The sequence below is a fragment of the Diadema antillarum genome, unplaced genomic scaffold (assembly GCF_040938485.1).
Source record: "Diadema antillarum isolate AM-2024a unplaced genomic scaffold, OU_Dant_1.0 scf00000083, whole genome shotgun sequence".
NCBI lineage: Eukaryota > Metazoa > Echinodermata > Echinoidea > Diadematoida > Diadematidae > Diadema > Diadema antillarum.
Genome location: NW_027270972.1, coordinates 1096994 through 1106921, shown reverse-complemented (window position 1 = coordinate 1106921; position 9928 = coordinate 1096994). Strand labels below are relative to the sequence as shown.

The window sequence follows — 9928 nt, the reverse complement described above, 5'->3', positions numbered from 1 at the left end:
CACTACACATTACACCCTTTGTGGACAAGAGAGAGAACATTTTCCATTCATGTCCTGCTATTTTCCAACTCTTTCTATGTTGGGGGCATAAAAAGGGGGCATTAAAAGGGGGTAGCTTCACCTCCTACATAGATCATTGTAGAAGGTGTCATTGACATACAGTTTATTTTATCATCTGTAAAGGATGACTTGATACCGTATGAATGTACTCCACGCTATTAAACACAATTCCCTACACATTATACCCTTTGTGGACAAGAGAACATTTTCCATTCATGTACTGCTATTTGCCCGCTCTGTCTATGTAGGGGGCATAAAAAGGGGGTTAGCTTCACCTCCTAAATACAACATCTTAGAAGGTATCATTGATATTATATACAATTTATTTTCTCATCTGTAAAGAATGATTCGATGACTATGTACATGTACAGTTCTTACAATGTATACTGCAGAGGGTACATATTTTATCTATTTTTTGTTTAATTCATGGGGGGGGGGGGGATGACATCATTCTTCAGGCAGTAAGTTATTTCAGATGCTCTACCTGAGATATATGATGTTTCAAAAGAAAATCAAACAAAAGAGGTGCATGATGCAATGAAGATTAAACTGGATTTATTATCTCTTATTAAGGAAATTTTATCCTCCCAGCTTCCTCTGTCGGACAGTATAATGCGTAATCATAATCTATATATACCTGCATTAACATGTTATAAATGGCTCAGGTATATTTAGAGAATGAATAGTCATATGCTAGTGATAATGTCATGTATGGTGGTCTCACTTGTGTGTGTGTGTGTGTGTGTGTGTGTGTGTGTGTGAATATCGTGACCAGTAATGAATTCTTGGTGCAATCATTTTACAGTACATGTAATACCAAATTAAATTGCTGTCTTTGGTATTATATGGATTGAAATGAATATTAAATATCAGTGGGAAAAAAAAAGTAAAGTATGTGAGGATGCCCTTCAGAGTTGTATTTACAATACATGTACAATGTACAATAGCTGTGGCATGATACAGTGTACACAATATACTGTCAAATGTGAAATCATATCCCTTCATGAGGCAATGTAAGAATTTGTAATTTTCCTGACATCATAGAATGGGTAGTGTAATGTATGTAATGGGATGAGGCAATATAAAGTTATCATATATGGATAAAATGTAAATACAGTCCTTGGCCCAGATATCCATGAAAAAAAAAAATTATAGTGCACCCATAGTTAATGACATGCCATGGTATACCTGTGCAGCCTTTTGTTATATGGAGGCCTCTATTAATGATAAAGTCCTGTACTTAATTGCCTGACATGTAGGTGTAAAGTATCAATTTCTAGGTATCCTTGAATGTTTCTATAGTGATTCATCAAACTGGTTGTGCCAGCAGTCCATCAAATCTGTAGTGCAATATTTTGCAGATTATTCTTGTTCTTCCAATACTCATTGGGGCAATTAAGAATAGTGTTTTCCCCCATCATGCTTTTGCCCTCACTTTAACCCATTGAGGACGGGCTGATTTTGCTACATCACGCATTTCCCATAGACACCTGCCCGAGTATACTCGGGACTCATCCTCAATAGGTTAAAGGCCTTGTACTGTAGGGATGATGGGTGGTCCGATGGAATCGATCTGCATTCGCTGCCCATCAGGGTACAGTCGGAAACCAAGACCCCGTTTACAGTGCGAGGCTCGGCCGCGGCCGAGCTCGCCTTCATTTCAGTGTAAATGCGCAAAAGGCCAAATGCGGGGCCAAAATTGGCCGCGCATTTGGCCACGCTCTGGAGGTGGTCTCGGCCGCGGCCGAGCCGCGGCTGAGCCCGGCCTTTTCTCAGTGTAAACGCAAACTGGGCCAAATGCGCGGCCAATTTTAGTCTGGCTTCCAAACCCTCTGCCCGTACTATTTCGTTATTCAGGATATTATTCCCCTCAACGTCGAAAATTATTTAAGTATAGTTTAAGGTGGTTTTGTCCTGCAAAGGATTTTTCCTTCGGCAAAGGCCTTTACCCGAACGGCGGCTTCGTCGCCACGGAATCCAGTTGGCAAAGGGTCTGAAAACCAGACTATACCAAATTGCGTTTGTTTACAAGCAGAGCGCCACTATGACAAAATATTGAAGGGTTTGAATTAAAAGCGCGGTCGAGCCCGGCAGTGTAAACGGACAAAATTGCGGGGCTCGGCCCCGCAATTGAGGCAGGACTCGGCCGCGGCCCGGCCCAGCCCCGCACTGTAAACGGGGTCCAAGAATAGCACCCTTCAGCGAATATGTGAATTGAAGCGTATGCTCATTGGTAGGTCAACTCCAGTTGAGATTCTTTGGCTGTGTGTGTACATGTACACTGTACTTTTAAATATTCTGTAGAGATCAGTGATAAAACTGTGCTCTATTCGTTATTAAACATGGATTTTTGATTACATTGTGTAGCTTGCCACCTTTCCGTCTCCATGGTATCCCTATGCTATGGGGTCTAAAAATTTTGAACATGTTCAAAATTTCTTTGTGACAAGAAAAACTGGTTGCAACAGTGAAAGCTGTCAGTGAATGCGATTGCAACTGTTTACAAACCCTTTACGAGACTTAAAATTCACTAAAATTTGCCAAGTATGCACACATCCCCTGCTGAATGAGATATCTCCATATTATTATTATAAATATATCATATAAAACAAATTTGGCTGGATTATGTATGCAGAATGTTATGTTTGTGTGTGTGTTTGTTTTCACATTTTTGTGTTTGTGACTAATACATATTAGCTATACGTAATGCAGCTGAGCACATGGTGAGCTTTTTTTATGCCACATGCCCCTCTCCAGAACAGCTCCCAGTAATTTACATTAATTTATGAGCTTTACCCACCACACTCGTGTAAAATGAGATTCTGATCACATTTTGATCAAGCGTGTATAATAAAGCACAATTTTCATGTTGTGCAGTGGACTGTATTTAATCTACTCCCAATCAATATGGACGGAGGGAATTGTGTTGCCGCTTTCACTAATTAATATTACTGGGAGAGCTTATCAGAGGGACGGTAGTGGTATTGGTACATCATACATCTTTCATGAAATAGGCAACGATCTGACTCACAAATGAATACCGTGTCTGTGGAATCTGAGACTATTAATAGGTAACTGTGAGGTTCATGGCCAATATGCAGCCCTACTGATTTGCCTTTAGCAAGCAATTAATATTAGAGATTAGCATACTGTGTATGTGTGTGTGTGCACATGCGTGCGTGTGTGTGTGTGTGTGTGTGTGTCGGAGGCAGTCAATCTAAAATTTGCATATGATTATGAATAGATATCCAATTTTCATGACAGAGAAGATTATGTTTTCCTCTTGTGTCTGTCATATGAGAGCTGTAGAAATATGACCAGAGCAATCTGGTGAGCGGAAATGAAATGTTTTATGAGTAATCTGTGATTCCCCCATGATGTTTGTACATTGCTCTCCAGTATTATAGAAGCAATGAGTCTACATTTTGAACATTTTTTTTTTCAATGCAGAACTTTAGCTTCCAGAGACAATATCATTTTGTGATGATCCCAATGGAATCGCATTTTCTTTGCTCTATTTTTCAATAATAAATTATATTTATTCCTTGTCAGTTTCTCTTTGTTCGCATTGAATTGAAAGAAAGATACTTTTATTTTATTATACATCTATCTACATGATACCTTGTTTTAGATAGACCTAATACCAAAAAAACAAACAAACAATTTAAGTGTTTGCTTCTCAGTTACCTTGGCTTAAAAGGATGGTACAGTTTTGGTTGAGATGGGGATTGAGGTTTCCAATGTTTTTGATAATGATATTTTAGATAATGAGAAACTTCTTATGGGATATAAAAGAGCATATAATTCTAAGAGGGATTTGATGAAAATTGGTTTTAAAATGGCTGAGATATAAAAAACAAATTGATCTTAATAAAAGGTAGGACCCACCTTGTATTAGGAATGCTTTGTTTTACTTTGTTTTGGATATCTCAGCAATTTCAACACCGATTTTCATCAAAGAAACTTTGAATTCCTCTTAAAACTGTATGCTTTTTTTTAGCTTTTTCTAAAGTTTTTTTTTAAAGTATCTTGCGAAAAGTTGAAAGCTAAATTTTCACCTCAACCAATACTATACCATCCCTTCAAGAATCTGCTTGCCCTCAACATTTGCATTTTTTTTTTTTTGGGGGGGGGGGATTGTTTGGAAAGTGGTGCTCTTTTTGTTTGTGGTAGTGTGTTAAGAATCTTTAAATAGGTGAAGGGTGTAAACAAAAATAACCAGTTACGCTTCCCTCGTGATCCCAAGCGGCCAAACTTGGAGAGTCAGGTGACCAAAGACCAGAATTTTTACCGATAAGAGGTGAGCGAGCTTCTAACATTGGCCAAAAACTGATGAGAAACCAATGATATAGACCTGGGTATGGTTGTAGTTTGCTGACTATTAAACTGCTATTTTAAAGTTCTATGAACTTGTGATGTGTGAGGGCACCCTAGGTTTGTCACTGCCAATGTACTGTAAATGCCCCTGGGGTGTAAAGTTTTAATCTAATTTGATAAGGAATAAGATAATGAACACACCCACCATTTATACCAATCATTTGCATGGTTTGTATCTATGTTCTGTCTCAAGAGTTGGAAACCCTTTCCTGTTGACATACCAGTACTGTTCCAAATCTAAAGCCCTTTCAGAGGAAATTGATGCACAGTGCTGACATGCACCAGATGTGCCTCCTCACTTGTACTTGACATGGTGCATCACTCATGTAATCCATCATCTTGAATTGTGATACTCCACTCCCCAGCTATTTGTCTACCAGCTCTGAAATAAAACACTTGCAGACATGCTTACCCACTGCAAACCCATCACTCATCCGATGTTGTACATCATCCTAAAGTGCATTCCTCTACCATTTTCATCTTTTCTCCGCCCCCCTTCCCATCCATCTCCCAGTACCAGCGGAACCTGATGGGATTCGCCATCTGTTTCGTCATCGGCCTCCTCTTCTGCCTCATCTTCCCCATCGTGGCCCTCTGTTTCTGCTGCTGCCGGTGCTGCTGCAGGAAATGCGGGGGCAAGATGCACCAGGAACAGGAAGACAACTCCACCTGTCGGGTCCTGGTCTACTCCCTGTTCCTGGTGGCTTCTCTCATCTTCGTCTTGTGAGTTTGGTCCTTTCCTATTAAAGGCATAACTTCTAAAGCCATTTGCAGATGAAACAAAAACCCAGCATTAGTGCTCTAAAATAGTTCTAAAATGTGTGCTAGGGATAAAAACAATCACTGTAAAAATTTGAATACATATAATCGATGTTAAGTATTATTAAATACACAAAATGTGCACTTGAATAGTTATAATTAAAATGTTTCCAGACTTAAGGTTTTATTGTGAAAAATTTTATATGGTAGGATGTTTTGTGCTACAACAGACCTATGCATATGCATCAAATATGATATCTTGAAATATTTTTAAATCACTGCTCTCAAAGGAAAACAAGACCTTTAAGTCGGCGTTTGATAAATATAATTGACTCAAGCACACTTTGGTGTACAATTAAAGTAACTGCATGCATGATCATTGTAAATTGTATGATTTTAATTTGCCTATGAGAGAATTCCTGACATTTATAATGGCGCCTTGTATTAAACCTTTTTGTTTCCAAGAGGTCTGGTTGTCATTTGAATGTCAAAGTTCGATGAGGTATTCACTCTATGTATTGCTGGAAATTGGGAATAAGATTGTATCAGCTTGCCATGAAATCTCAGTTCTTGAATCTCAGCATGCTATTTGGTAAATGAGAGTTTCTTCCTTTAAAGTCATCCATTCATTTAGACAATAAGCTGTGTAGAACTGTCAGGTGAAGATGGAGATCTGAGTTAATGGCTAAATCTCCCATTTGTTTATCGCGCTTTCTCCCATGCAGTGCCGGTGCAGTGACTGCCCTGTGCATCAGCTCCTACACCGGAAGACAGGCAGAAAGTCTACCCACCACCGTCGACAACAACCTCCAGGACCTTATCGTCTTTGTCAACAACACCTTGAATGTAAGCAATATGTGACTGTGTTGCTGCCACATTGCCTGCAACAGTGTCTTTAATGGCTTGTCATCTCATTTCTAGGTTCTTGATATTTGTGAGATTGAGCAAATCAGTAAACTAGCCCAGTTGTGTGATCATTTGTAATTGTGTTCTTGTAGAGTTTTGCATACAATTGTACCTATCTTTTTTTTAGCTCACCTGAGCCAAAGGCTCAAGTGAGCTATTGCGATCGCCCTTCGTCCGGCATCCGTCGTGCGTCGTGCGTCGTGCGTCGTGCGTCGTGCGTCGTGCGTCGTGCGTCGTGCGTCGTCCGTCGTCCGTCGTCCGTCGTCCGTCGTCCGTCGTGCGTCGTGCGTAAACTTTTTACATTTTCATCTTCTTCTTGAAAACCCCAAGACCGATTTTCATCAAACTTGGCAGGTAGCATCCCTAGGGGGTTAGGAACTCAATTTGTTAAAATGGGCACCATGCCCCACCCAGGGGGCCCCCAGGGGGGCCCAAACCCCCAAAAATTAAGGAATCTGTAAAAATCTTCTTCTCTAGAACCAGAAGTGATAGAGCTAAGTTAATACTATGAGTTAGTACATTGATGACTGTAGTTTCAAGTTTGTTCATGGCAGAATCAGGGGTGCCCCCCTTGGGACCCAGGGGAGGGGGGTGGGGAGGGGTTCTAATGGGGCCTATATTGTACATTTTCATCTTCTTCTTAAGAATCCCATGACCCATTTTCACCAAACTTGGCAGGTAGCATCCCTAGGGGGTTAGGAACCCAATTTGTTAAAATGGGCACCATGCCCCACCCAGGGGGCCCCAGGGGGCCCAAACCCCCCAAAATTAAGGAATCTGTAAAAATCTTCTTCTCTAGAACCAGAAGTGATAGAGCTAAGTTAATACTATGAGTTAGTACATTGATGACTGTAGTTTCAAGTTTGTTCATGGCAGAATCAGGGGTGCCCCCCTTGGGACCCAGGGGAGGGGGGTGGGGAGGGGTTCTAATGGGGCCTATATTGTACATTTTCATCTTCTTCTTAAGAATCCCATGACCCATTTTCACCAAACTTGGCAGGTAGCATCCCTAGGGGGTTAGGAACCCAATTTGTTAAAATGGGCACCATGCCCCACCCAGGGGGCCCCAGGGGGCCCAAACCCCCCAAAAATTAAGGAATCTGTAAAAATCTTCTTCTCTAGAACCATAAGTGATAGAGCTAAGTTAATACTATGAGTTTGTACATTAATGACTGTAGTTTCAAGTTTGTTCATGGCAGAATCAGGGGTGCCCCCCTTGGGACCCAGGGGAGGGGGGTGAGGAGGGATCCTAATGGGGCCTAAATTGTACATTTTTATCTTCTTGAGAACCCCATGACCCATTTTCACCAAACTTGGCAGGTAGCATCCCTAAGGGGTTAGGATCTCAATTTGTAAAAATGGGCACCATGCCCCACCCAGGGGGCCCCCGGGGGACCCACACCCCCAAAATGAAGGAATCTTTTAAAATCTTCTCTAGTATCAGAAGTTAGAGAGCTAAGATAATACTATGAGTGAGTACATTAATGACTGTAGTTTCAAGTTTGTTCATAGGAGATCCAGGGGTGCCCCTCGGGGAGGGGGGGGGGGGGTGGTTGGGAAGGTCCAAATGGGGGCCTGAATTGTACATTTTCATCTTCTTCCTGAAAACCTCATGATGGATTTTCGTCAAACTTGGCAAGTAGCATCCCTAGGGGATCAGGATCACAATTTATCAAAATGAGCACCATGCCCCACCCAGAGGGCCCCAGGGGGCCCCAATCCCCCCAAATTAAGGAATCTTTAAAAAAATGGGACCTTATTGTACATTTTCATCTTCTACTTGAGAGTGCCTGGTCAAATTTTGGTAGAGCTGTGAATAATTTAGATTAGTGACTGCGTGAAAGGTGAACTTGCGATACTCAGGTGAGCGCTAGACCCGCGGGTCTCTTGTTTTTTGCTTGAAACCCGGAAGTGCCCCCCCCCCCCCCCCCACACTTTTGAAAACGTTCCACTGGCTGTATAGAGGGTGTTGATATAAAAATATTTGTTGTTGCACATCTCTACATTCATTCAATCCCCCTTCCATGAAAGCCTAGACCGTTTTACTACTGCTAGAAACGTTGGGATAAGTTTTGCAAGGTCGTATTATTGCTTGCTGCTATATTCGTGTGAGATGAAAAAATATAACCAAACAAAACTACAGGTACATGAAAAATGAAATGGATGTTTTATAATTGCCGTGTCATAATTCATCGCTCTGAAGTGGCAACACCAAATAACTGTCAAGGACAGCTCTGACTAGTTTGTCAATTCGGATATGTCACTGTGTTTGTCTGGGCTTGCATTTATTAAAAAATAATGGCAAACTACCTACTATGCTTTTTGCTCTCTTGATATGCACCATAATAGCTAATCATTTTTAATTTACAATCAGCAAACACTGATTGTAGCAGGTTACACTGGTCTCTCCCATCAAAGATGAAATAATTGCTATCTAATACATACACATGCAAGTATGTACATATTGCATGTACATACACAGACATTATAATGCATAATACATTCAATAGAGGTTGTTATTTTGAAACATTTTTTTTTTTTTTTTGAGGGGGGGGGGGATGAAGCTTAGGAGTTGCTACTGGTTTGCAAGCTATGCAACATGCACAAAGTTTGTTACTTACTACCGGTAATATATCTTGTGCCTACAATGCTTATGTATTTGTATGGCAGAAACAGTCAGATGCCAAAGGCAATTATCAACCCAGTCTTTGGGTGTGATATTCCCATGCATCACACATTCTCAATGACAGAGCTGCCAAATCCTCGATACTAATGTGGATGAAAGTATTAAAAACGGTTTGCAGGCAAATCATAGAAACAACTTTACATGTTTATTGTATTACTGGTTTTAGGACCAAGCAGCTACAAAATGTGTGGTTGACTCTTTTAGATATAAATTGTTTGAAACATTCCCATCCTTTGTCTGATTCCAGTCAAATTAATTAAAACTAGAACAGCACTCTGAGAGTGCAGACCTCCACCAAGCAGCTAATGTACCACCCACACGTGCATGCTGAAAATCATCCAATTTTCCAATATAGAGGCCTTTTGTTTACGTTGACGTCATCATCAGCTTCCAGCTATGCAGCACCTAGCCCAAGCATGTAGAGCACATATATGCGAAATATGAATTACAAAGTTCAGTGAACCTGTCTGCCAAAAGATAAAAAAATCCTTCAAAAATCCCAGATCACTACCAAAATTTAGTCAGCTGTTCATTATGTCATAGACTTTTCCTGTAAGTTTCATTCAAATCCGTCACAACTTTTTGAGTTATTTTGCACACAGACAAACAAACAAACAAATCAACCAACCAACTAATAAACAAACCAATGCTGATGAAAACATAACCTCCGTCCTTGGGGGAGGTAAATGATAAGCAACATAATGATAATGATAGCAATAGTCACTATTGGAGGATTTCTTTCACTTTAAATTGTGTAAACAAGCATCACAGCGATGAACTCTCCTGGGGTAGGATAATGGCAGATGAGGATGGCTGTTCATTATTGCTGAGGCAAACATTGGCATCCATTGCAAAGTTAAGCAGTTACCATTATGTTAAAAACAATTATGGTTGAGGCACCCACTGCAGGGCTTATTAAAGAGACCTTGCATTATAACCTCAGAGCTGAGGGTCAACAGCATCACATTTGTTTATTTTTCTTATTTAGGAGCTAATGGTGGTCAACTATTTTCACGCACAAAGCAAGAGTCAATATTAGCTAGCTTTTATTTCATAGACAGGAAGTATATGAGGATATCAGTCATTGTTTTTGATGCTTGCTGCAGGATTTGAGTTATCAGATCATGCTGAGTAATTGTT

General features: G+C 40.5%; 1 protein-coding gene across 1 annotated transcript in view; it reads left to right on the top strand.

The window, feature by feature from the left end:
- The first annotated feature begins 716 nt into the window (after positions 1–716).
- Positions 717–9928, top strand: part of LOC139717815 (prominin-1-A-like) — a 61160-nt gene continuing 51948 nt past the window's right edge. Inside the window, exons 1-3 of the mRNA XM_071629313.1 lie at positions 717–725; positions 4952–5160; positions 5922–6042. Coding sequence (XP_071485414.1) covers positions 717–725; positions 4952–5160; positions 5922–6042 — 339 coding nt within the window. The remainder of the gene's footprint in view (positions 726–4951; positions 5161–5921; positions 6043–9928) is intronic.